Source organism: Phragmites australis, chromosome 3 (assembly GCF_958298935.1).
Source record: "Phragmites australis chromosome 3, lpPhrAust1.1, whole genome shotgun sequence".
NCBI lineage: Eukaryota > Viridiplantae > Streptophyta > Magnoliopsida > Poales > Poaceae > Phragmites > Phragmites australis.
The window spans coordinates 5,906,724-5,932,637 of NC_084923.1; the positions used below are offsets into that span (position 1 = coordinate 5,906,724).

The 25,914-nt window shown below is 43.2% G+C and overlaps 3 protein-coding genes across 8 annotated transcripts; all 3 read right to left on the reverse strand.

Moving 5' to 3' along the window:
• Positions 1–3,606: 3,606 nt before the first annotated feature.
• LOC133911790 (calmodulin-binding transcription activator 2-like) lies at positions 3,607–11,397 on the reverse strand. 6 transcript variants are annotated; one of them, XM_062354197.1, is made up of 13 exons: positions 11,116–11,397; positions 10,139–10,258; positions 9,153–9,268; positions 8,931–9,019; positions 8,733–8,775; positions 7,764–7,914; positions 7,532–7,654; positions 7,094–7,362; positions 6,231–6,605; positions 5,420–6,111; positions 4,765–5,341; positions 4,070–4,411; positions 3,607–3,923 (listed from the first exon to the last, which is right to left on the reverse strand). In XM_062354197.1, the coding sequence occupies exons 1-13, from the start codon at positions 11,153–11,155 to the stop codon at positions 3,813–3,815; spliced, it is 3,048 nt and encodes a 1,015-aa protein (XP_062210181.1). In that variant the 5' UTR covers positions 11,156–11,397; the 3' UTR covers positions 3,607–3,812. The 6 variants fall into 6 exon arrangements, with proteins under 6 accessions (XP_062210181.1, XP_062210182.1, XP_062210179.1 ...); XM_062354198.1 differs by having other exon boundaries at positions 7,532–7,651; positions 11,116–11,396; XM_062354195.1 differs by having other exon boundaries at positions 7,094–7,422; positions 11,116–11,396.
• A 3,102-nt stretch (positions 11,398–14,499) lies between these two features.
• LOC133911791 (probable mitochondrial adenine nucleotide transporter BTL3) lies at positions 14,500–18,424 on the reverse strand. The gene is made up of 4 exons (XM_062354201.1): positions 17,632–18,424; positions 15,741–16,044; positions 15,192–15,659; positions 14,500–14,957 (listed from the first exon to the last, which is right to left on the reverse strand). Exons 1-4 carry the CDS (start codon positions 18,069–18,071, stop codon positions 14,889–14,891), a joined length of 1,281 nt encoding a protein of 426 aa, XP_062210185.1. The 5' UTR covers positions 18,072–18,424; the 3' UTR covers positions 14,500–14,888.
• Positions 18,425–22,777: 4,353 nt separating this feature from the next.
• LOC133911793 (protein CURLY FLAG LEAF 1-like) lies at positions 22,778–24,368 on the reverse strand. Its single transcript, XM_062354202.1, has 2 exons — positions 23,933–24,368; positions 22,778–23,833 (listed from the first exon to the last, which is right to left on the reverse strand). The coding sequence occupies exons 1-2, from the start codon at positions 24,152–24,154 to the stop codon at positions 23,414–23,416; spliced, it is 642 nt and encodes a 213-aa protein (XP_062210186.1). The 5' UTR covers positions 24,155–24,368; the 3' UTR covers positions 22,778–23,413.
• Between the last annotated feature and the right edge of the window lie 1,546 nt (positions 24,369–25,914).

The following is a 25,914-nucleotide window of genomic DNA, read 5'->3' on the forward strand; positions in this document are numbered from 1 at the left end:
AATTTCTGCTCATCTGTCAAAAATCGATCGTGCGATACCTATTTAAAATCATTGTGACTTTACAGATATCATCGATGATAGATTTGTAGTTTCAGAAACAAGAGGTGAATTTGAAATTGGAAAAAAAATCATGGAATGCCACCGAGGAGATAGTAGTCTGCGAATACGAAGGTCCAGTATGACATAAGATCATGTACTGTAACTATGTGACTTCGAATTTCTGCTACCATGACTTGTCTGTATTATTAGCATTAAACGAGAGAAGTGTCCTCCTGTCGCGGAATAAATGTAGTTTGAAGAGTGCTTTTATGCTCCAGCCCATGAGTTCAGTTACTAGTCCTTTTAGAGTGCTTAAACATTTGTACGAAACTCCTACGGATTTGTCCATGTAACAATATCAATATGCTCGATATGTGGTGGTGTGATTATTTTTTACAAGTATATCATGCCACAACTCAACCTGAAGAAGAATTTGCAGGATAACATTCTCTTCGACATCTTGGACATCCTATTGCCATCGCAGTTCGGTTATTTTCTTTTCTGGAAAAATGTTAGACTGTGACGCGTACCTGAAAAATCATGGAACGCGACACACGGCCCTTGCGCTGCGCTCCAGTTAAACGTCGACGTCCCCCGATTAAAAGAGGTGTCAAATTGTCAATCAACTCGGCAGAAGCTGGTGACTGCGAATTAAGGGCCTGTTTACTTTCAGGCCAGGGTAAGTCAATTCAAATGTTGGCCTGCAAATTTAGCTGCTGTTTGGTTTCATGCTAAATTTTTACTCGCCAACGGAATATTTGCCTCGCCCAGCTACAGACAACAGGCAACCGGGCCGAGATGCGGGCGAGCAAAACGCTCGCCAAAATTTGGCTGGGCTGTTAAAGTCATCTCCAGCAGTTACTTTAAATTTTCATCCTCAAAAATACTATTACAGCATCATCTATCACTATTACAGTATCCCTTATTTTTTCATCTCCAGCAGCTACCCCATTTCCTATCTTCTACTCCTCTTTTTTCTCTCCCTGGACCCGTCTGTCAGCCTCTGTGAACAGTGCTGCTTTCAGTACTGCTACAGTGATACTAGCTGCTACAGTAGTCCGAAAAATACATGTCCCTCTCTCTCCGCGGCACTGTAGCGTCACTGTTTTGCACTGTAGCACTAGATGAGATATCTGCTGGAATGTAATTTCCAGTGCTAGTACTGGATCCTGATGCTGTTGGAGATGGCCTAAACTTGCACGGGATGAGTTGACAGCTGCCCACTAGCTGCACGTACTTGAAAAGCTTTGGATTAACAAAATTTAAATCATAATATCTCCTAAATCATACATCAAATTTTTAATCTGTTGACACCGTTGTGTTACTCGTAATTAAATCTGCAAAATAAAATCTTACTTTACTATATTTTGATACTTACAAAATTTAATGACATACGAGTCCTATATATATCACACTCACAGTTTTATAAGATTAGATATGAGTATAATCTAAATACATTTTTTCTCCATATATACTAAAAATTGACAACACTACACATCAAACATTATTATTTTTGGTCCGCATTTGGTATTGCCCACGTTTTGGTCATGCCAAACTTTGGCATGGCTCCCATGGGCACAAAACCAAAGAGGCCCTGACTCCTCTGCCAGGATTAAAAGGCAAAGCAAACGAACATGCCTGTATGTTAAATGCAAACCATTATCGTTCAGAAAAAAAATACAGACCATTCATTTGGCATTTTTATTCCAGACAAATCTGTGGACTGAGGTTGGTCAATGATCGCTTTCACGAATACAAGAGGAACAAGTTTCATCATCTATAATATATCATTTATATCCTTATATGGATTGCCATACATAAAGATTTTTTATATATATTACTTCACCACTCTAACAGTACATCTATATTTCATCTTTCATATTCTCTCTTAATTTTTAATAGTATTTTTGGAGCTAGCTCTCTTCACTTCAAGTGAAATTTCCAAATAAAATCATTGAAGAGGTTCATCAAGTTCTTATCTATGTTACTAGTATTTTTATCTTGAGCCTCTCTAATGAGATTGAAATCGCCACCCAGGAAGATAGGGAGTGACACCTTGTCACAAATACTTTCCAATTCACTAATAAAGTCCTTGGAACAATTATGGTTAGCAGGGTCATATACAGTGATGAGCTCCCATCTTAAGTTGGTGATCCTCATCCTTATAGTTACCTGGATGCAGAATTGATGAACTACACACTGTTCCACTTACATTAACTCATCCTTGACCCCAACAAGAATCCCTCCAGAGTGACCCTGAGCAGGTAGAACACACCAGACCATGTTCTCATTCCCTGCAATTTTCTTAAGCTCTTTTGCTGTGAAGTCCTTCTTCACAGTCTCTTGGATACCTATGATGTCCAATTTTTCCTGCATAAAATAGTCATTTATCTATTTTCTCCTTACAGGTTTGTCTAAACCCCTAGCATTCCATAAAAGAAGACTCATTTGTTTTTCTTCCTTGGTCTGCCTATCCCCATTATGTGCATAGATCCACTCCTTGTGGGCTCTGTGACACATGGGTTAGGGTTATCAAGATCTCTAGCAGAGTTGTCAATGACTTTCATGGCCATATCCTCTTCCAGGCCTCCCCTCTTGAAGCTTCATGTTCGCTTTGTTTTTGCAGAAAGCCTCAGCAATCCTAGTCCTAGCTATTTTCTCAACTTTAAAGGTATCAATTTGAGTATCAATGTTGTCAGCTACCAATTCTAACTCATGAATAACATTAGCAATATACATATTAGAGGTATTATTCAGAATAGCAAATTGATTAGAGGCAGAAGAGCTACCTGCAGTTGAGTTCCTTTGTTGAGCTCTCTTCATAGCTTTGGCTTGAATTGGTATTCCATCTCTAGGAATTCTGGAGCTTACCCTAGTTGCAATTGTTGGGTCTTTCCTCTTAGGAGTTCTGGTCTTTGTTTTCTTGGGACAGACATCCATTCTTGGAAGCTATCATCATCTTCAGTTCTGGTGCTAACATGCGATAAGTTGTCAAAGTTCTCCTCTTCTCTTAGCATTTCAGAAGGCTACACCCCATCAGTCAAGTGTTCATCCTAGCCCACATGCAGAGTTTCAGTAGTATTGTTTTGTGGGGGTGGGAGGGGGGGGGGACAAGATTGGCCAAGAGCTGACACAAATCAAATAGGGGCCCTTCTGATTGTCATCGGGGACATGTATGTCCTATGAGCATTGACCATCCATCTCTTGGTCCTCTTCCTTAGTCTAAGCCACCATCAGCCCAGATAGAGAAGGGAGAGGCTCCTCCATGGAACATCTTCCCTCAGTATCGTGGTGAGAGGTGGGTAAGGCTCAGATGCAGTACTTCTCAGCTCACAGCATGCACGGAAACAACACTGCCTCGAGAATGTTGCTCCAGCTGTAGCATGGCATTGGCTGTATACTACTAGTATATGCCTGCTTGGAATGCTGACAGCCTTCTACAACAAGGGTCTTAACTCTCTGAACCAAGTTTCTCCGACACTGAACAAACTATGACAACGACGATTCGACGTGTTAAATACTACGCATCAACCTTCGCTTAGGCCAATTGGTTGAAAGCTTTCGAGAAATTTCACAATAGATATACATTTACATTCAATAGAACATATACTGTACAGAATAGTTAGGGCTAAACAACACAGACAAGAACCGAACTTAAAAAACAAACATACTAGATGATTAACTTAGCAATGGAACTAAGGGTTATCGATTTGGTAACACTAACAAAGCCATCAGGTAAGCAATTTACACGCAGATACACCAGTTGTTAGGACCTAGAAATAGCCAGGCATTGGCATGTCGTCATCCCATAGCTCTTTGAATTCACTCCTCAAGAAGCTTTCATCCATCTCTGTTGATTCCTCGAGCATCTTTTCTTGCATAGCCTGTCATACCACCAGTGAAGAAATGTGAAAAACTATACTCCAGTAATCCCTCTAAGACTCCAGCAGTTTGGAGTAAAAGAATGGACAAGTCAGTATTATATCGGGAAAAAAGTATCATATTCGGCTAGAATAAAAAACCGTGATACCTGGGATTCTTGCATTTTTGTTACAACAGTCAGAATCCTCTGATACTGATCCCGAGCATCTGGGTACTGAACCATGGACTTCACTCTGGCAAGAGCTTTCTGCAGCCTTTCTTCAGTATGCTTCCGTCCTTCTTGCAAGAAATCATAATCATCCTCAGCAGGTTTTTTTCGAATCAAATCACTATTGCTGCTGCTAGTGCCCTCCATGGCACCTTCAGTAGACCGAAACCCTCGTAACCCAGCCCCTCTTCGCCTCCAGCGCAATATGACCTTCTCCACTATTCCAACAGACCAAACGATTTTACGATAATGCTTTCTCACTTGGTGACCGCGCACATGAGCCTAACCAGTAGACAATAAAAAGGTTGAGCAAATCATTAATCGCTAAAATAGACAAGCATTGCACCATGGTGTGTATCCATATACTGTACTGGGAAATGAGGCTTCTCAAGAAGGGCCTAGAGGACATAAATCTCATGGAATACTATAATTTGTAACAGATATGGTTGGTATATGAACTAGTTGAGCATTGTGCAGTTCACTAAATACCAATCGCAGAGAACATATTAACTTTTCGCACTATACTGAACAAGCTGCAACTAAAATGATACATGAAATATTAACCTGGAGCATTCATTAAACTAGTAAAAGATCAGTAAATCATTATTCATATATCATACAACAAACAACAATACCTGGATCTTGACAATTCGCTGCCTAATAAGAATAAATTCCTTCCTTCCCTTCCATCCACGATACTTGTTTTGTATTCGAGTTGCAGCAGCATGAAGGGGATCAAGTTGACCTTGTTTAGATGGTTTAACAGAAAGGAGTGAGAGGGCACGCTCATCTGATATTGCACCACTGTCATCCTCATACTGAACTGCTTGCTTTCTCTGGAAGGATTGCACCCTGAAAACTTGATATATACGAGCAGCAGCTTGGGCAGCATTTCGAACAGCACCTAGTGAATCCTCCATGGATCCAGCTTGAAGACCTTGACCTGCCAATGGTGACGCTCTTCTTTCAGTAAAATCACCAATACCAGGCAAACCAGATATTTCTGATGCATTGCTCCCCATGGCTTCCTTTAGATTGAGGGAATGAAGATGACTTGTTAAAGAAGACTCTGCTAAGAAGCCAGAAATTCCCTTGTGTCCATTTAATGACGCAAGATCAGCTGGTGTGCTTCCTGAAGGGTAATCAGGCGTTGGATCCGTCAAAGCTCCAGGAGCTGCACCTAGTGCAATAAGTGCAACAACTGTTCGCTCTCTACATAGCACACAAAACAACAAGTTCAGTAAATATAAAGATATGTTGATTACAAGTATCGCATTCTGAAGCACTTACCTGCCACAAAATGCAGCCCAATGGAGTGCAGTCCAACCATGAGCATCTCTGAAATTTATATTCAGACCAGCAGTAATTGTTGGCCTTATTGCCCAGTCATATCCTAAGGCAGCTGCTAGATGAAGCACACCCTGCCCCTCCTCATCTAACACACTGGGGCCTTTGCCATCATCACTTGCTGTATGGACAAGCCAGATATGCAATTTTTTCTTGATACATTTTTCAAATAACTGATCTTGCTTATCATCAGTGGCAAGCTCATTATCATCAGCCAACTTTAGCAACATGGACCACGCATCATTGTCCATCATCAATGAACTTATCTTATTGCTCAAATCAATCATCTTCTTTGTGGGATTAGATACTGTTACCTGGTACTCATCTTGTCCCAAAGACAACAGTTTATCAAGACGCATCTGGAGATATGTTTTGTTTGTAGAACCATGTGGACTTGGAGCATCCATGTATTGGGGATCACTTGGTCGGAATTCAAACTCTCGTATTTCACTGCAGGCCAACCTGTTGGAGCATGTAACATAGAAAGGAACCCTGCCTGGTTTGTGTGATGGAGAATAACATCTGAGAGTCCCATCAGCTAAAATCTCTGCTGAGACTTCAACTTCTCCAAACATACATGACCACTTGCATCTTTTAACCTCATTAGAGTTTAAGAATCTACCAGTAATGAGAACCTGGAGGATATGCAAAAAAAACAGTTAAAGAATGCTAATTCACACAGCCACCACGATGGCTCTGTGACACTTCTGAGATTTTTGAGCTAAGAACATATGAAAAGCTTTAGAAGACATACCCTGGTCTTTGAGCCTGCATATGTCCAGCTTGGAGAAAAATCAACTATACTAAACAGTTGGTCTTGTGCAAGCTCTGGGCCCACAGTAAGTTGATCCAACTGATCACGGCTTGATGCTTCAATGATATAGTCAGTCTCTTCGCTGTTCCAGTACACTCCAGAATTGGATTTAATTTGGGAATCATCTACTTCACCAAGTTCTTTGCTCATCCATCTCGTAAAACTATCACTTTTCTTAAAGCTGTCCTTCAGGATATCGGAAAGATTAGAGGATTGAGTTTTCAATAGAGGGTAATTAATAGCTTCCTCCAAAGATCTATCATTTCGTTGGAAACTGTCCTCTGTAGCAAATGAACCACCAATAGCACCTGTAAGCTGAAATTAAGTAACTTCTCAGTTAAATTACATAACCAAATCAGAGCTGAAACTTAATCAGATGCAATTGAGCATGGTCTGAAAAATAACCTACAACATAGATTTGCTGGGTCTGAAACTACCACTGTACCACAAAGAGAATAAAGAAATTATATCCATGAAAACAATACCAGGAACTCATCTTGTAAACAATGTAGAAAATAAATAGTTTTATGCCATTCAGAAGATTACTAACGCTTCCATGTTTCCGAGAATTTTCTTTAAAAAATAGTGATGTTAAACCTTCTCATCATTCCATAAATTTCTTAGAGGTTATGGGGGTGCACTATCAAGTATCAACAAGCCTTGTTTATCAGTTACATAGCATGTGCTCACTGCACAGCTGACTAATATTATATATTACTGCATGAGGGAATGACACCCACATTTATGAGCAAGCTTTCTACAACTTCATATATATTGCCATATGGAAATGTGTGCCACGATACCTGCCACAGTTCTTCTTGATCAGTGACTGCAACATCTGCATCCTTGATACCCAGTCCATTACTATATACTTCATCAAATGTAAAGGATTCAACTCCAGAGCCTTCGGTAAAAGGAAACTGTTCGGAAGGAACAGAAACTTGAGGTGGAGGCATTTGATGGATCCCTTTGTCAGGTTTAACTCCATTCCATGATGACAGATCCAATTGACTATCAGCCCCATTGAATGCAAAGCCAAGACCAGACTCATTAAGAACCACTGGCAAGGTATCTTGACCATGAGAATAAAAGCTTGTATTAGTTGCTGTAGACGGTAAGCCTTGATGATTACCTAAACAGTTTGTGTAGCAAATGGACGGTTACAAATCAATTCCACTTTGGTGCACAATGAGAATATATTATTTCTAATGCCTTTCAGAAAAGAAAAAAAAGCTACTTGCCTACAGACGATGCAGGAACGTAAGAGCTCGAAACAGAAGTACTCATCACATGTCCACCTCCATTTTCATGCTGCTGCATCCAAGAGAAAGGGTAGTATCCGGCTCCTCCCGAATAAATATCTGCTGCAGCGAATTTTGCTTTAGATACGCTGTGCATAATTGGAATATGTATCAGTAAAATTATTTTAGTGGACTTTATGCAGAACAGAAGAAGATGGCCAAACAGTTCTACCTGATTCTGTTTCCTCATACTCGAATGCTTGTCCACTAAGGGAGCTTTCACCTTCTGTAGTTTGCGAAGGCAACTGACTTAAAGGGCTGTCCGTACGAGCAGCTTGCAGCATATCATCATTTCCCCTAATACGAGAGCTTGATTTGCCACCCTGATTGGTCATATCCACAAATGAGGGGGGAACGAAACTTTAAAGCAAAATGCAAGAAGAAAAACTTTTAAGTTCAGAGTTTGAACCAAGACAATGACAAAATATAAGTAGCCAAAGTAAAAAAGAAAAAGAAAAGGAATACCAAATTAGCTAGTCGAACCAACATAAAAAACAGAGGTGCTCCATAATAGGTTACCATGATTGAGACAAATCAATGTACAAATTTCAGATTAGATTGTTGCTCAAGATATAATTTATCATATGATGCCTACTAGGACTACTACAATAGCATTACTCTTCACAAAGTATGCAGTCCCATTTCTCGTTTTACATTTTCATTGTTAATTAAATCATTGAATAAGATCTGATGCAGCCACCTAACCAAGGATTTTTCGCTTTAAAATATCATAAAATGCTGAATCATTTTTGTATAATTAGCGTGTATGTACTTTAGTTACTGGTTTAGTAAAACAGTCGAGCACATGTAGTTTAATTACTGGTTTAACTATTTCATAAAGCATCAAACTAAGGTGTCCCAAAACAAGGTTAATATCAACTACAACTGTATAGCATAACAGAGGGAAGATCCTAAATCCTTAATCACTAGAACTGCATCTGAATAGAATTCCTCACAACATGATCATGGAAAGCAACATTTGCATGACACAAGGTGCTTACAACGTGTTGGCACATGAATGTCAAGCTCCTACATTATACTTAGAATAAGCTGAAAGGGAAACTGCGTACAGAATGATGAAATTCAATCATCTGAAAATAAGACGAACAATTAGAGCAACCAGAGGAGGATTCGGAATAACCTTGACTTCGAGATAATGTACAAGCACGATGTGCATAAAATCCCTGCAAAACAATTAAAATCAATTCAATGAATTCTATGCAAGTTCCTATATATGCATGTAGAATCCATACAAGACGCATGCATGAGTTGTTAATGTGCCTTGAAACAGCATATGCAAACTTGCAATAGTACAAAAATAGCACACATGAACACTTACTCCTCCAACATCCAATAAGTCCTCCTTTGGAAGTTCTCATTTTCTTCCCCGTGAGCATAGTAGCAGTGAAGCACATCAATACTTCCAGACTAGATTTATGTTGAATCGTCAGTTTTATTGCTCTAATAAACACAGTACTGGATGACCGGCATAAAACTCTTAAAAAAACATGCTGTAATTAAACAATATAGGGAAATTGTCCAGTAGTCAAACTTGACGTACTTTTAGTCTTTCATGGGCTTCTTTGACAGTCTTTCCATCCTTTTTCTTCCTCCAATTGTGCCCATCCTTCCGGAAATATCTCAATACTTTCCGATCAAATAAGAAAAGAGAACCACCTAAAGTAAGAGACGAAAATATTAGCAAGATAAAAAAAAATGAACCTAAAAATGATTCTGGAACACATTACCAATCGCTATGCATAATAGAGGCTGTAGAGTCTCTAAACAACCATTACAGGTGTACCACTAAAGTGAATGTTTAAATCTGAAAGTTATAGCTGATCCAGAGGCAAGAGAGAGAGAGAGAGAGAGAGAGAGAGAGAGAGAGAGAGAGAGAGAGAGAATGGCATTCATTTAATGGGCATTGAGCAATAACACAGTAAACGAATGGTTAAAGAATGCCGATGGCGAATTAACCACAAAAGAACAAAAACACAACACCATAGAATGAGAATTCGTTCAAGATCACATGGCAACTGTTAAAACTTAAAACCTGACAATGGAAGAAATCATCTGAGTACATATGTGAGTATATCTCCAAAGACAGCAAGGATCTGTATGGGTGGGTACTTATATATGGTGCGAGACAGTCTTCTGGCAATGCCCAGCACAACTGTCCAAGGCTCAGGAACAATAATAGTGGAACAAAAAACTTCACCATGTGTATCAGCGAATATGGAAGTAATAAGATGGCCGGATACCAGATTTGACATCAATATTTGGTTAGGCTAACTTGGTAGATCATAAAACACATCAGTTCACATAAAGTATCAAACAGTCTGAGCTAACAGTATGTTCACTCCATTTTCTGCTCTCAAACAGAACTTCAGAAGTTATCAATATCAACTACAAAGTCAAACTATGGTTCATCAGGCATATATGCCTGCTCAAAATGTAATGTCAATTGTTGAAAAAATAAGAAACAAACACCTTTTGGAAATGAATTGCCAAACATATACAGTGTTCAACAGAAAATGAATGTCATACTTGTAGGTCTATTTGGTGGTTCTGGGGCAATACGAAAATTTCTGTAGTTTTTAAGTATTTCACAAATCTCAGCAGGTCGTAACCACCGGTGTTGAGCCTCCTTCAATATCTGCTCAATATCTGTTCAGAGGTAATGAAATCAATAGTTAGACACTTTATATAATATTATAATTCAAAGGAGTCATAGTAAGAGGGTCTTAATTATTAAAATGAATTTTCGTTATGGTTGCTAACCAGCCTTCACAAAATATAACTGTCTTACCATCTTAAACCTCACTTACACAATAAAGCTTCCTATTGTGGGATCTTTTTTAAGTGAACCGAACCCTCCTGACTAAGGAGAATCCATAAAACATAACTTCAAAAGCAAATGAGGGCGATCTAAAATCTCACAGACAAGCCCACTTGTTAACTCGACGCGCTTCAAACGTTACCAATTAAAAAATCCAACTCCAAGTTCGCTGTACTAACTTTGATTCAAACCCAAACACAGGCTAATCTTCACAAAATTCCATCTTCAGAACACTGAAAGCTCGCACAAGTCCCCAAGCCTGTGGCCTAGCTTCCACAGCTCCCTACGATCCCACTCCAATAACACTAGCGGAGCTCAGAGGCCCGAAAGAAACTTCCACTTCGCGTCATCACCTCCATTTCGCAGCCACCAAACCACAAAATATCCTGCAACACCTCCACGGAAACACGAACTTCTCACGAATTCCAAGTTTGCACCAACCAACACGTCCATAACCTCCGAATCCCGCGGGAGCGAAACCAAGCACGGATCCCAGCAACGCAACCACTCCTGCCACCTCCCGCGCCACAAATCCCAGGTCCCAAACGCGGCAGACGCGAAACAAATCAAAAAGGACCGAGGCGTTGACCCAAGCCAACCGCCAAATTCTCCCAACCAACTGCATCCCCCAGGTGGATCAGAGGAGCGAACCAAAAGCCTCAGGAGGTCAGTTCAGTGCGCTCACCTAGCTGCGGCGCGATCGCGTAGCGCCGCCCCTCCGCCATCGCCGAACCCAGGCCGCGCGCGACCAACCGAACCAGGCACCGTGTACCCACTCACCAAGCCACTCCGAGCCGAGCGGGTTCCGAGGGCAATCGCCTCGCGATTCGCCCGAATTTTCCGCAGGGTTTTGAGGGAGGATTCAGGATAAGTTGGGCGGTGACGTCTTGTACTCGACAACGGGATTGGTGAGGCGACGAGAGAAGAGGGGAGGGAAACAGCTGGACATCTAGCCGTCGACGAGGCGGGTGACCAGAGAGCGTGGTACGAAGGACGAAATGGCCGTTTTGCCCCCGCTTTAATCCAGGAGTGTGATGCTCGGGGTAATCCCATCTGTCCGGAGCGTTTCGTGTGCAGGGTCGCGCGGGCATTTGGCGAAGGACAGGGGCAGCCGCAGCCCGCAGCCGCTACCTGTCGCCGTCGCGCCACCGTCTCACGGACGTACGTTTGTTTATTCAGTACTGATCACACTGCACTATAAAAGTGAAGTTTGATGAAGTTTATGTTAACCTTTTTTATTATTATTAGATTGGATATTTTCTAATTAAATATCTTTATGTTCCTATTAGCTCTAGTAGGATTCACATTGTGCATTGGATCAATGTTGAAAAGAAAATATATATAAAAAAAACTTGATTTGGAGAGGTGGCCTCTTATTTATTGGAGATACGGTGATTCTTGTCAATGCAAGTATTTTCAATGTTCCTATCTATTATATGTCTATCTATCTTTTGCTTAAAACAGTGATTAAAAATATAGATAAGGTAAGAAGAATTTTTTTCCGGTAAGGTGATGGGACAAAAAAGAGATATCATCTTGTTAAATGGGATGTGATTTGCACTCCCAAGAAACAAAAAATGAGGTTTGGGTATTAAGAATCTATCAAAATGAATATTGACATTCTTTGTAAATGGTGGTAGAAATTGGATAAAAAGATAGTATGTGGCAATAAATTATTAAAAAGAAATACCTTCACTCTTCTCTTTTGGCTAATGTGAAACATAAGTAGGATAATTCTCCTTGTTAGTATGATCTTCTTAAGGTCAGACATCTATATCTTTACGGGAGGAGAATACTTGTTGGTAATGGGAAGAACACTAGATTTTGAGAGGATGCCTGGGTGACTCTAAAACCTTTGTGTGATCTTTTACCAGTTTTGTATGGGGTTTGTATTGATGTTGGTATTCTGGTGAAAAATGGTTATGATAAAGATTGGAATTTATCTTTTAAAAGATGGATGAACACTGAACTTCATGCTCAATGGATTTTTGTTCAAAACCTGGTTGCTCAGATCACTTTGAATGATTCTGTCATTTCACTGTTAAATCCATGTATAAGTGGCTAATGAGGGGTTCTCCCACTAAATCCTTCAATCATATTTGGAAAGCAAAACTTCATCTAAAAATTAAGATTTTTCTGTGGCTGTTGAAGCAGCAAGCCCTTATTACTAAAGATAAAATGATCAAGAGAAATTGTTCTGGAGATGATTCTTGTTACTTTTGTACTCAATAAGAATCATGTGTTCACCTCTTCTTTTTGTTGTCCTATTGCCAAATCTGTATGGGGATTTAAGGCTTTTTTTCTTGGAGCTGATACAATTTCAAATTCCATACATCAATACTACATCTGGATACATTCTTGGCTACCACAGGGAAAGTTTCCATGTGGTTGGTCTTCGCAGCTATCTGTTGGGCTATCTAGAAATCCATAAACAAAGCTTGCTTTGAGAAAAAACTTATTCGTGATTCTAATGAAATTATTTATCATACTTACTCGCTTTTGAAAATCTGCGCATATCTCTTGAAGGGCATGGACAAGGAGGAATTGATGAAAGGTGCTCAAGGACTGCTCACTATTGTGATGAACATTTTGGCTGCTCAGTAGAATCAAGTGTCATATACGAGGGCGCTTCCCAGTTCTAGTGTGACGATCTCTGACGCTACTGCTGACGAGGGTGCATCTAACTCTGCTGAGGACGAAGACATGAACAATTGAATTTCTTTTGCTATTATGTTGTGTCTTTTGCTTCGAAGTCAGTTATGATGTCCTGGTTATACTTCTATGGTAGTGTAAGCACTAGTTATCTCATTTGACTTAGGCATAGTTTTTGCGATGCTATCATTGGTGAACTCTCGTTCTATCCTTTTCTATGTGGTATATAAGTCGTGACAAACTATCATGATTCCGTTACATGGTAATGAAAATGAGGTTCACCCTATTAAAAAAAGTACTACCTTCGGTTATAATTACATGTCATTTTGGATAAGACAGGTCTTCGATGCGTATCTTTGTTCATAATTTTTTATTAGAATGTATTTATAAAATTAATTAAATTTATGATATTATGAAAGTATTTTTTAGACAAAAATCTACTCGTTTGATTTTAAGATTTTCAAACTAAATATTTTAAAAGTAATCTTAGTTATAGTTTTAAAAGTTTGACTGAATTTTTTTAAACGACATATATTTATGATTGGATGGAATGTTCCAAGGCAAGCACTAATCCACCATCTTAGCCTATTGCTCTCCTCGGAGCAGGCCGTCAGAGTTGCACAGGTGAAAGGCAAGTGCAGCTGCATCACGGCATGTGTCAATTGCCGCTCGCAATTTGGTCACAATGTGTTTCCCTGTTGGGAGTTTGACATGAGATTTCGAGACCTCCAGACTAGCACTTCGGCGTGACACGAACAAGCTCACGCAGTCTCCAGAAACTGGCTCCGACCGATACCAGACAAGTTTCACTGGCATAAACGCACTGTTAATGAGATCGATCGTCCCATGTGGCCATGTCACAATGCCAATGGGCAGAGGCATATAGTATGCGTGGCTAGGCGCACACGCAGGATAGTATGCAGCCGCAGCCGCTGTTCTGCAGGCCAGCAACCCAGCTTCTCGCGTCTTCAAATAATCATCAGTGCAAGGAAACCTGCCAAAAGGTAACAATCACGCTGCAGTAGGCTAGTAGCGGTAGAGTTGTGCATCGGACAGCGACTTTGCACCTAATCTCTTCAGCTTTCCAGCTCGAACAAAGCAGTGGGTGATTACCTTTTCTTAGCCCGCTACTTGCAGAGTGTAGCGACGCACATGTTGTGCTTCACTCTTTGCCACGAAATTGTAGAGACTAGAGACCATAAACATACCGACGCTGCCCAACCGTGTGATTTCTGACGTGCAGAGGCTGATATCACGGAAACTGCAGATTGTACCCTACGTGCATCAATGCACAATGCATGATTACCATCATAATCTTGTTTATGAAAAAGAACCGGTTTTACATCTGACACTGCATCCTTCAACTGCTGTTGAACAGAAAATAAATGAGACTGCAGGAACCCCGTCAAATCATTACTTTGAAGAAGAATCTCCCAAATGTCAATTTCGATTGCTGTTAGCAGGTCAATACATCGAAAACTAAAATTTCGAGGGCAAGAAGGCCCAGCTGTTTTCACTAGGGCACAGAACAATCTTCTATAAAGAGGCCATTGAATAATGTGGAACAGGACTGCATCGTGTACAAGGTAATCATGTGGACTTGTGGTGCAAAGCTTCATCAAAGGAATAATGCTTTGACCATAATGAACCTACCCTCAGAGCACCTGAAGATTTCGTGGAGCACGCCTACCAGAAAAACGGATGCTAAATGTACTGACAAGTTACTGAAATTATGCATTGTTTTATCAAGGTAATGTGAGCTGAGCCCTTAGAACTTGCTGCATAGGCTCAAGAATCAATTTCTATTCACTCCACTTTCAGAACTATCTTCATTAACTCGTAAACAAAATAGCTGATTGACGCCGATGGCAGGACCTGAAGAAAAAGGAGAGAGAGAAAAAACAGTTACTCCAGATAACCTGAAACAGACTAACATAAACTGTTCTATAATACCAATTCATGGATCATCTGATATATGCAGGTAGCCAACTAGCCAGAAAGCCTAGTCATGTGATCGCTCGCACTGGTCTCATTGCTACATGTACAAATCAAATACACTCACAGGCCTAGCCTCTCAACATATATATTCTCTGCTGGAAGAAAACGAACCTGTAGCAAGCTGGGGATCAGACCAGCATAGAGTGCTGGTACTCCACCTTGATCAACAATTTTAAGGCATGTCGCGAAAGCATTCATCCTTGTTGCTTTCACTTGCATCTGTAGCTGCCTCCGAACTACTTCAAATGGGTATGTAGCTGCTTCAGCACAGCAACCAGCAATGGCCCCATAGAGTAAGGTCCTAACACTACCCAACTCAAGTTGATCTAATGCATTTGCCTCTTGACTTTGTTGCTTCATCATCGATGCCCTCCTCTTTCCTTCAGGGGAATGCAGATAAGACATCTTCATTATGTCATACACTCCATAAAATACAGCACCTGAGGGTGCCATGCTGATAAGAGAAGGTACTAATCCCTTGTACAGTGAGAAAAATCCTTCAGTCTGTATCATGTGGCGGGCAACACCAATAACCCCACCAAAAGCTTCACCACCAGGAGCTACCATTCTTGTCCTAATCTGAAATCAACAGATCAATTCAGACAATATTCAATTAAAAGATGAAGGCAATTTGGGGCACAAAGTGTACTTAAATAATACCGTATCCATTGGTATGCACAATATCGTTGCTGTAACGCCAGCGAAGGCACCAGCAATAAATCTCTCAAAGTTTGTAGTTTCTTCATTACCAGACCATTTGTGAAGTTGCTTTCTATAAGTGTCATATGCATAGAAGTTGACTGCCTTGAATGGAGCAGTACGGAGGATGTTGACGAAATTCCCTTTCCAAAATCCTTTCAAACCTTGTGTCGTTGCAATAACATGGATAAGCTCAAATAGATTTCTTTGCTCACCACGAACAATATACTCCAACTTTAGCCTCTCAAGAGGAGCAACAACTGTTCTGCATGAAATATAAAAATTAGGAAAGCAATACCTAAATAGCTGGAGTAACTACAGAAACCCACTTTGCATATTAAAGGTCTGTTTGGTAGAGTTCTCCCCGATCCAAATTCTCTGCGGGGAGTGATTCTGTGGAGGAAGTAATTCTGTGGCTAAAAGTGATTCTCTAAAATAAAATATATGGATGAAGTGATTCTATGCGGGAAGTGAATCAGGGGAAGCTGTTTTTTTTTAGCTCCTCAGCTTCTATTTATTTCAGAGAATCACTCATACGGATTCCACTCAGGGAGCTAAAAGCTGATATTTGGCAGAGCTCCCCCTGATTCCAGCCAGGAAGCTGCTCTGGGAGCTCTACCAAACATGCCCTAAATATCATGAAAGTGGGCTGAATCCAGAGGCTTATCTGGTTGGCAGTAACCAACCAGAATGAAACAGGCTAGGTCATGGAAAATCTCAGCAGGTCAGTCCTTTTCAGTTTCTTTTGCTTGTTTCTTTTGAGATTTATAAGATCCTAGCATATCAAGATCATTACTCATACGCAATCAGCTGAAACTGAACAGCAAACGCATCAACTATGGCTACAAATTAGTAATACCAGATGAGGCCCGCTGCCAGGAACCAGTCGAGTTCTAGCCAATCTTGAACCTGTTATTTATCATCATTTAACTTTCTCAAAGCAAAGCTAACCACCTACTTAATGAATACTGAGATTCTTCTAAATCTAGAAGTAGCGACAGACAATGATCATGGAACTTTGATATCCACCATCTGAAGCCTCAAGAAGCTAAAGCAGTAGAAAAAAAAGGAGACAAGACTCCAAATGGATACAGACTACAAATCAATCCTTCCTACCAACAGTAACTCGGTAAGTCAAAAACAAAAGCCAATCACACATCAAAACAATCGAGTTGAACGGAACTAGTTCACTATTTCAAAGGTTCAATAGCAAAAGCTCACAATCAACCAGCTCTGTTATTACATATTATTTCAAATAGCACACAAGCTTGAACTTGAACCTACTAAGTACACACAACTGTCAACTTGGACCCACAATTTCCTGAGCAGACAAAAGCAGTAACTCTATTATTGATGAAGTCAAAACTATAAATAGCAATTCCCAGGAAGACAACGTAATAACCTAGAGCTTAATATACAAAATGTTAGCATCTGATTTCTAGGTTCCTGATTCCACATGGGCTTGCATGAATCCAGTTTCCCTAGAAGCTTTGGCCACCGCAAACGTCAAACTTGCTTTAGGTCTGAGTCGAAAAAACTGCCATATACAACTTACGTACTCGACCTAACCTGTTTCACCAAATTTATGCCATTCAAATGTGCTACTTAGTAGTACTAGCTATGACTTGTGAGGTGCATTTTGACTGAACTGCAACTAAAGATCCATCCTCTATGCACATAGAGCAACAGTAACCAAAACACATGCACAAAACCCTGAGCTGTAGAAAGCAAAAAATATTTCTCCAACATCCCAATCAAAAGCAATTGCTACTGCTCATTACTAGAAGCTTGGCCCGTTTTCACTAGATCAGTAATAATGCTTAGTTCTCAAACACAGACAAAGCGGCTATACCTTGAGACCATGGCAGCGACTGCTCCAGCCCAGAGATGCTTCGTCGTGTTCATCGCACCAGCTCCAGCACGAGCCCCCTTCTCCTTCTCCTGCAGCACCGCCACCTTCCCCTCCGCCGCCTCCACCACCTCCGCCGCGGCGCTTCTCCCCGCGACCAGCGACTCAGCCTCCTCCGCCCCGCCCTTCTCCTCCGCGCCCGTGAGCAGTCCCACCGGTCCCCGCACGAGCCCCCTGCCCCCCTTCACTGACATCGTCAGTGACAGGAACCCCTGGGGTATCCCCCTCCCCCGCCGCCGGCGACAGGCCCCGAACGACACCGAGCAGCCAGGCATCGCCGCTAGAAATGCGCCGTGCGCCGCCGCGTCGCCGCCGTCGAGGAACAGCCCCGCCGCCGCGCCCTCGCCGGCCGCTGGAGGCAGCCACATCTCCAGCCACGGCATCGCAGCGGAGCGCACGCACTGAGCACCCTCACGCACTACAGGCCGCCCCTCCTCCCGCCGCCGCTAGGGCCTGCGACGCGAGGCGAGTCATCGGTTTTATAGACGGGGGGAAAGGAAACCGAATCGGGCCGAATGGAATGGAACATATAAGACGAGTTGCTTCGATTCGATGCGGATGAGTGTCAGCTCCCGGGCGAGCAAGTCGATGTGAGGGAGTCGAATTGATTCTTGTTCTTGCGATTTGCGCGCGCTCTGTTGGCAGCGGGGCTTGGATCTTGCCGCCCGGGGCCAGGAGAGGCCAACGAACAGCGAACGAGGTTGCTCGAGGTGGGATTTTTTTAGATGGGCTTTTTTTTAAAAAAAAACTGTTCTTTAGTTTTTGTCCTCTCATTTGAGTGGAGGACAGAGTAGTATTTTCATAGGTATTCTTTTTTCCGTTCTTGTATGTATCTCGAGAAAATTACGAAGAATCTAACTATATAAAACATGAGTTTATTCATGTATCATATTTTTTTTTACTCTCCTCCCATCTAATCAAAATCTATAAAATTTAAATAATTTACACACTTTTGCTATTTAAGCTCGTCCAAACTCACCTTCTCGTCATCGACTAAGGATATAGAATATATTTTACTAATAAAAATAAATAAAAAATAAGAGAAAAATTAGTATATAATTCTCTCCTCTTTTTCAGATCTCATCTGAAATCAAACTACGACATCACTCTTGATGTATTTTTCGACGGTGTTTTTATAGTGTATCCACATCTACATATCTTAATTTATATTTAATATTATTATGTTCAATATTTATGTTGCAGGCAATTAGTTAGTAAAACAGAAAAATATGACTTCTGGTGTGCCTAGCTATTCAGAGAACCAGAGTTTCAGCTACATACGAAATTGCGACAGGATCAGAAGAAGCCATTTTGTAAGGAACTGAGCTCCGTAACTGACCGTCCATTGGACACTTCAGAAACTCAATTGCCATTTTCCCTGATTGCTCTAAATAACACCAAGAACGCAGCCACTAGTGGTGAGTCCTTTTAAGATAACAAACACTAGAGGAGTAGTGGTGAGTCTTTTTTAGATAATAAACACTAGTGATGAGTATCTGAAGTTCTGAAGAATTTCGTGACACCATCTCTGATTTGCATCGTCATCTAGATGTGTATAGTGCTTGCTTCCCATGCCTGACAGAAATCCTCGTGTGCTAAGAACTAGCTTCCCGAAGCGCAAGGTTTACAAATATATTTTACTTTTAAAAACCGTTTAGCGGTAGTAATCGTGGTTACCGCGGTAACTGCTAGGTAATTTAGTGGAATTAGGTAGAAATTGGTCAAATTTTGTCAATTTTTTTAATTTTTTTTAATTTTAAATTTAAATTTGATTGGTAACCGTTCGATTTATAAAATTGCTACGGACCGAATTGTCCAGTAAACATGATAAAAAAGCGGTTACCGACGATATTTGTAATCCTACCGAAGCGTGCAGGCATTGCTCGATCGTTCGTGGAGGAATAATCCTGCAAGCAAAATGCGCCCTTGACCCGAATAATTCTGGCGTGGATATGGCATTGCTCGAGGAGGTCCCTGTCTACTCGGGGCCAAGCAACGGGGAACCTGCCGAGAATCCCAAGCGTCTCAAATAGGTGGTCGGCCAGTGGCAATGGCAAGTGGACGTGGCGCCTGCAGGATCCACGAGCCAATATGCCTGTAAATCTGTAATGGCCCGGCGAGCTGAAGTCCTGGCTCACGTCGTGTTGGATCGGAGAATCTAACCCTGTTTATTTGACGCGTGTGAGAGAACCGTGTCAATTGGCTGCGTTTTACTACCATTCATGTATCAGTAATCAGTGCATCACGCTAGTTAATCCGATACGTCCAAAGAAAGGGCGCACTGTGCCAATTGTCAAGTTGTCAGAACAGAGCAGAACAAAGAATTTCATCGATTCGTCCAGTGGCTCCCTCCGATATGAACGATGCTACCGCCAAGTACGCCTAGCTAGCACTCCAAGTAGTGTGACGGTGAGCGGACCTGATACGATGCAGTTATATATTGCAAACTTTGCAAGCACAAGTTGATTAGGGTGCGTTTGGATTGACGACGGTGCTCGTCCCGTTAAAATTTTGAGTTGATCCTGCTTTCTAACATGCGTTTGGATGGACGTTAATAGTTGACGAGCTCATACTCCCATCATCTGACGCTTAGTTTTTTCTCACCAACCATAGACCAACAGATTCCTACACTAAACTTTTGGTAAACCAACAGATTGACAGGTTGGCCAGGCTCAATCCAAACGAACTCTTAGACTACAGATACTCCCATAGTCCCATGACTGCATCTGTGCGATCACCGGATAGTCAAGACCAAGATGCAGCAACTACTCTCTCTCCGGAGATTACCATCTTTTTTTTAACCAGACCTCCCTTTACCCGGAGCCTTCCTTGGAGGCATTTTACAGAAAGGAGAGATGCGGGAGGAGGTAATCGAACCCCTGGCTCACCTCACCAATGAGGGTATTGCCACTGGGTCATCTGCCCATCCGCGAAGATTACCATCTAACAAGCGAAATAAAGAAAAGGAGCACCAGTTTTTTTTGTTGAAAGGGGTAGATTATATTACAAGCAAACACAGTAGATCCCCTCTTTTACATTAAGGACTAAAAAATAGGAAAATACAGAAAAACACATACAGGTCCTTGCCATCGTCTTCATCAACTCCGGCGACCACTGCTGATGCAGATCGCCGGACCTGGAGCTGGAATCTCCCACCAATACAACAAGAGATATCAAACTTTGGTTAGGCCGCATGAGCCAACGCCACCAGACATCCGCTAAGACACATCTAACACTTATAAAAGAGCATCGGTCGTCATCTCATCGTAGTTGATGGAGTAGCGGAGCTGGAGCACCCGTTTGGACTCAGAGTACTAAAGAGGCCACCCCTTCCAGCCCAATAGTCTTATTTTTGGCAGCCCGGCCCGGTGGATAAACAGATCCCTAGTACGTAATAACTACCAACCACCGTAAACACAAGAAAAAAAATTGAAACGTTGATAGACCGCAGATCCTACCTGCTCTGTGTCGGAGTGGAGTGTCATCGATTGCTCCGTCGGTTTTTTTCTTTCTTTCCCGGAAGGACTTGTACGGACGGGATTGCCCGTGAAATGTCATTTGCCACAGCGAGCAGCGGCCAGCGGCCAGCGGCAGCCCCGGCAGGCATTGACCGGCGGTGGATGGGCGGGTTTTTAATTCCGGCGTTACTCTCGTGCCGTCAAACACGCTGCCACCGCTCCAGATTTAAGGTTACATTCAATACTTCCATCCACCGCACCCAACACGTCGAGGCGATCGAGCGATCACGCATGGCCCGGCCCCATCCATCGCCTTCCCTGCTCCAGGCCTCCATGGAAATTATTAAGGTCCTAACCACTAACCGGTAAACCCTACTCGTGCCATAATTAGGCTGTACTGTACATCGTCGATCGCCTCCTCTGTTCCACGTTCTTGAAAGCATAGTCCCAAGGTGGATAACGAGGAGCTAGAAGGTTTCACGTACGAGGATGGCACGTCCGGTGGCAAGACGAGGGAATTGGGATCGGGTACCAGCCCAAGTCGTGCATGGGAATTTGCAAGGGAACGGACCATGCAGATGGTGCCTGTTCTCTGCAGAAGCACGGGTGATCCTGTTGCAGCAGATACGGGGTAAAAGTGATTTGTGATCGAGGGAAGATGCTGTTTCAATTTCATCCCGATTGTCTCACTGCTAAAATTTATCTTACTGTCTACCGCGGTACCACCACACGATATCTTTTCGGTAAGGGTAACGGATAGGGAAATTGGAGGTTTCGAGCCAGAGTAGGCCTACTCCTCTGTCTCCTCCACACCGCGTCTTTGTCGGCCACATATGATTAGGTTTTGGGTTCATCTGATCTCATGCTTGGAATGAGGGTACACAACAGTGGTCTAGTAAACGCGCAAAAGAGGTCGTAGATGGTAGACACAATCGCATCGGGAGGCGGCAAGCGCAGGGTGGAGGCACGTAGATGGGCTTTGCAGGTGCCGATGAAGTGTCGAACGGGAGGCAGGCACCAAGGATAAATGTCGTGGCGGTTGTAAATTCATTATTTGCCATTGCAATTCTGCAAATTTATAGCTGTGTCATTGACAAGTTGTATGCGGACTAGTAAGAGAAATGGATGACATATAAGGGGAAAAAGAATTTCGCCCAAAAAATCGACCGAAGTAAAAAAAAAAAAAGTGGTATAATCATTTCTCGTTTAGCTCGCGACACCGGATATACACGTGCAATGATGTATTTCATTGTCGTGACAAAGAGAAAGATGACGACATTATATGTGCAATTCAATATGTGAGAGGACAGTTCGTTGCATCCGCCATCCAGCTAGTAAATGAGGCGCATTTAAAAATCCTTGCACTAATTTGGTCCATTACTGAATCAGCTCATCGCTATATCTACACATTCATATGTGCATGCACCTTACCTTGATATATATGCACGACAGGATCGAACAGTATGACAAAAAAGGCCACCCAAAAAAGTATCCAGGCTCGTGGATGCAGCGGTATTTTGTGTTGCGGATTGATCAACTTCGTTAACTGTCCATGCCCGTTATTGATTCATGTCCGTTGGGAGGGATGTCTCTTCAATGGCACATATTCATCTACTATGTAACAAGAACAATGCAATGAATCAATCAATTCATTCTCTCGATTCGAGTTCTACTCTCTACAATCTTCTACAATCTACTCTAACATTTTGCATGGCCGTGTACGTGCTTGCTCAACCTGACCTTTTCCCGTTTGAGGGGCACTTGCTAATCGCTCTTGTGGAGTCTTCATTCACGCGTGACAAAGCATTTCCTCGCAAAAAACGCAAGGGCACATACTGACATCGGCGCCAATAAATTCTTGCGCACCAACAGCCAACCAACTTCCCACAACGAGCAGAGCACTCTCGATCGATCGCGAGCTGGAATACATGCACGGACAGGTGACATATACCGAATGTTCCGAGCTACATTTATATGCACTCATATCTATATCATGATCATATAGCGCTTAACTAATCGTACGTGCCACTGATCAGTCACTGTTTGATCGATTGATCGATCCATCGCTCACCTGTTTAATTGAGCATCTAATTACGTCCATTACAGTAGCCTTAGTTATCATCGCTGCTTGATTCTTGCACATGCCGGTAGCTACATGTACACGTGCGGTATGTACTCGTGCACGTACGCGGGCCAAGGTGCACGAGGTAGATCGCTCGGTCGATCGATCAGATGCTCCGTCTCAACAGTTTGATCGATGTCCGTCGCTAGTCCCTGCAGCAGAGCAGCTGGAGCCCGAGCTTGAGCGGCGCCGGCTCCGGCTCCGGCGGGGGCGCGGCCCGGCTCGGCGGGTGGAGGAACTTGCAGTTGGGGCACGCGGGGCTCTCGCGGCACATCATCACCAGCATGTGGCACCGCAGGCACACGGCCGCGACCATCTCTCTGCTGTCCTCCGCCTCCGCGGGCTGACGACGATCTTCGGCCAGCTTGGGCTTCTTCTCCTGGACGAGCACCCGGCGCGGCTTGAACGTGAGGTTCAGGTCCAGGTCCAGGTCCAGCCCCGGGGGCGAGCAATTCGCAGACTCCTCCTCCTCGGCCGCGGGCGCGGCGCGGTAGTCCGGCTCCGCTCTCGGGTCCTTCCACGTCCGCTTGTGCGTCCTCGTGTTGTAGTAGTGGATCCGCCCCGACTGCTCGCGGCGTCGTGCACGGATCAAACGCACGTCAATTAGTACGACTACTTCGTTGCACACGCATGGCACGAGGGGCCATGGATAAACCTCACGTACCTGGATGTCAAGGCAGCGTTGCCACTCGGGGGGCAGCGGCGCGGCGTCGAAATTGAGCTCGATCCCGTCCTCTACCTCGCCGCGGCTGTTCTCGTGGTCGCCGTCGTTGCCGTCCCTCTTCCGCTTCTTGCTGGTGGCGGTGGAGGCGACGACGCTGCCGACGAGGGAGAGGCACGGCGGCCGCTTGGCCTCCGGCAGGAGCGCCGACTGCAGCGACACCATCTACGTTCGGCTGCTTCTGCTATCGTCGTTGCACCCTCGGTCGGTGCGGTGTAGCAGCAGCAGTAGTAGCGTACTTCGCTTGGTCGGGCCGGGCGCTGCTGCTGATGTAGATCGGCCGGCCGAATGTGTTGGCTTCTCTGTTGCTGTGCGTTGTGGGTGGTGTTTGGATTCCGGTGCAGGGGTTTATATAGTGAGCCGGCCGGAGTTCGGCTGCTGAGGCTCGTCGGGGGCCGGAAATTTATGAGCACAGAACTGGTAGCCAGGATCTTAATGGGGACACTGCGACCGGGCCCACGAGATGTTCACACAGCTACTGGTCAGGTCGGGTCGGGTCAGGCCACGTCAGCCGCTGCATCGCATTCGATCTCGATTGCGTTTGCATGTTATCCGCCCCCCTTTAACCGCTGGGCCGGCCGGGCTTGGCGCTCCGGTCCGGTCCGGTCACCTCCCCTCCCTCTCCCTGCGCGCCATGGCATTACTGCTCCTCCGGCCACCACCACCACGCATCCATCCGCCCAACGAATCGCTCTCCGCCCTCACGTGCTTCTTAACGCTGCATGGGCTTTTGCGGTTAACCATCGTTTTAGGTCGCCTTCAAGGCAAGCTAGCATCACACTAACCCCGCTCCCGGCCTCTCACATCAGATCAGCGCTCGGCTTCAGCCGGCGTCGGCCCGGTTTCTCAGTTTCCCCCTGCCGCCGGGGGCCGGTGCCGCGTGAAGTCTCAGGCAGGCAGCTGCGGCCGAAAGCGGGTAGACTAATTAAAAAATCTCCATTAATTCGAATCGGCGATTCAGCTTTCCGTTGGGGCTGTGGATACGACCGCATTGATTAGCAGGAAATGGACAGTAAGTATCATCGATCGTGCCATGGAGTATACGACCTTTGTCCAATTGCCTTCGTCTTCATGTAGGAGGTGGCTCTCTCGTCTCTCTTCATTGTCTCCTTTTCCCCGTTCTTCCATTTCCCTCATTCGAAGCAAGGTAGTTCGTTGAGCCATTAATCACTGACCGACCTCAGCATCAGTATGGGGAATAGTAGCATTAGAGCGTAGGAAATGAGGTTCGAACAGGATCAAGATCAGGATCAGTACTTGAAGTGAGCATAGCTAAGTAGTTTAGGTTTCCCGTGGTGGAATTTGTTTATCTAGGTTAAATCTTAAACTCGACACAAATGTTCATATTTATATAAAGAACCCTTTTACGGTAGTACATACTACTTGAAGGTAGGAGGTGGTATAAATTTAATCTGACCGTCCACGTGATAGGATATTTCTGTAATTACGACAATAATATTAATATTTACTCACTATATCATTAAAGGGCACTGCAATCTTTTTTTATACCTAATCTACAAATAATCGTTCAACCAAATAATCAGTATTCAGATCAGTCTAAACATTAAACCTATGAATTTGCACGATATAACTAACATGCTATTTCTTTTTTCCCAAAAATACCCTTATACTACATATACTCATCTCATATACTATTCATACTATCTCTAAATAATATGTAGTATTTTAACCAATCTAGACCATCCGATCTAAAAAAAATAGATGGCTCAAATTCTCTAAATAAGTTTCTATAAAAATACTTATATATATAATTGACATTATGTTGATATAGAGGTAAAAAAATTATACCTCCATTAAAAAAAAAGATCAACACACTTCAGCTGCACTTATTTGCAGCAGCAGCTAGCAAGAGCAGTACAAAGACTTCAATTAATACACGCCGGTGAGTGAGATTAGGATGGCAG

Coding starts and splice junctions, on each gene's coding strand:
- LOC133911793 (XM_062354202.1), bottom strand. CDS start 24,154: ATGGTGTCGCTGCAGTCGGCGCTCCTGCCGGAGGCCAAGCGGCCGCCG. Junction 23,834..23,932: donor AACGCTGCCTTGACATCCAG/GTACGTGAGGTT, acceptor CGCCGCGAGCAG/TCGGGGCGGATCCACTACTA.
- LOC133911790 (XM_062354195.1), bottom strand. CDS start 11,155: ATGGCGGAGGGGCGGCGCTACGCGATCGCGCCGCAGCTAG. Junction 10,259..11,115: donor CGCGATCGCGCCGCAGCTAG/GTGAGCGCACTG, acceptor ACCTCTGAACAG/ATATTGAGCAGATATTGAAG. Junction 8,776..8,930: donor ACTTATTGGATGTTGGAGGA/GTAAGTGTTCAT, acceptor ATTGTTTTGCAG/GGATTTTATGCACATCGTGC.
- LOC133911791 (XM_062354201.1), bottom strand. CDS start 18,071: ATGCCGTGGCTGGAGATGTGGCTGCCTCCAGCGGCCGGCGAGGGCGCG. Junction 16,045..17,631: donor GTCGCTGCCATGGTCTCAAG/GTATAGCCGCTT, acceptor TATTTCATGCAG/AACAGTTGTTGCTCCTCTTG. Junction 15,660..15,740: donor TGTGCATACCAATGGATACG/GTATTATTTAAG, acceptor TGTTGATTTCAG/ATTAGGACAAGAATGGTAGC.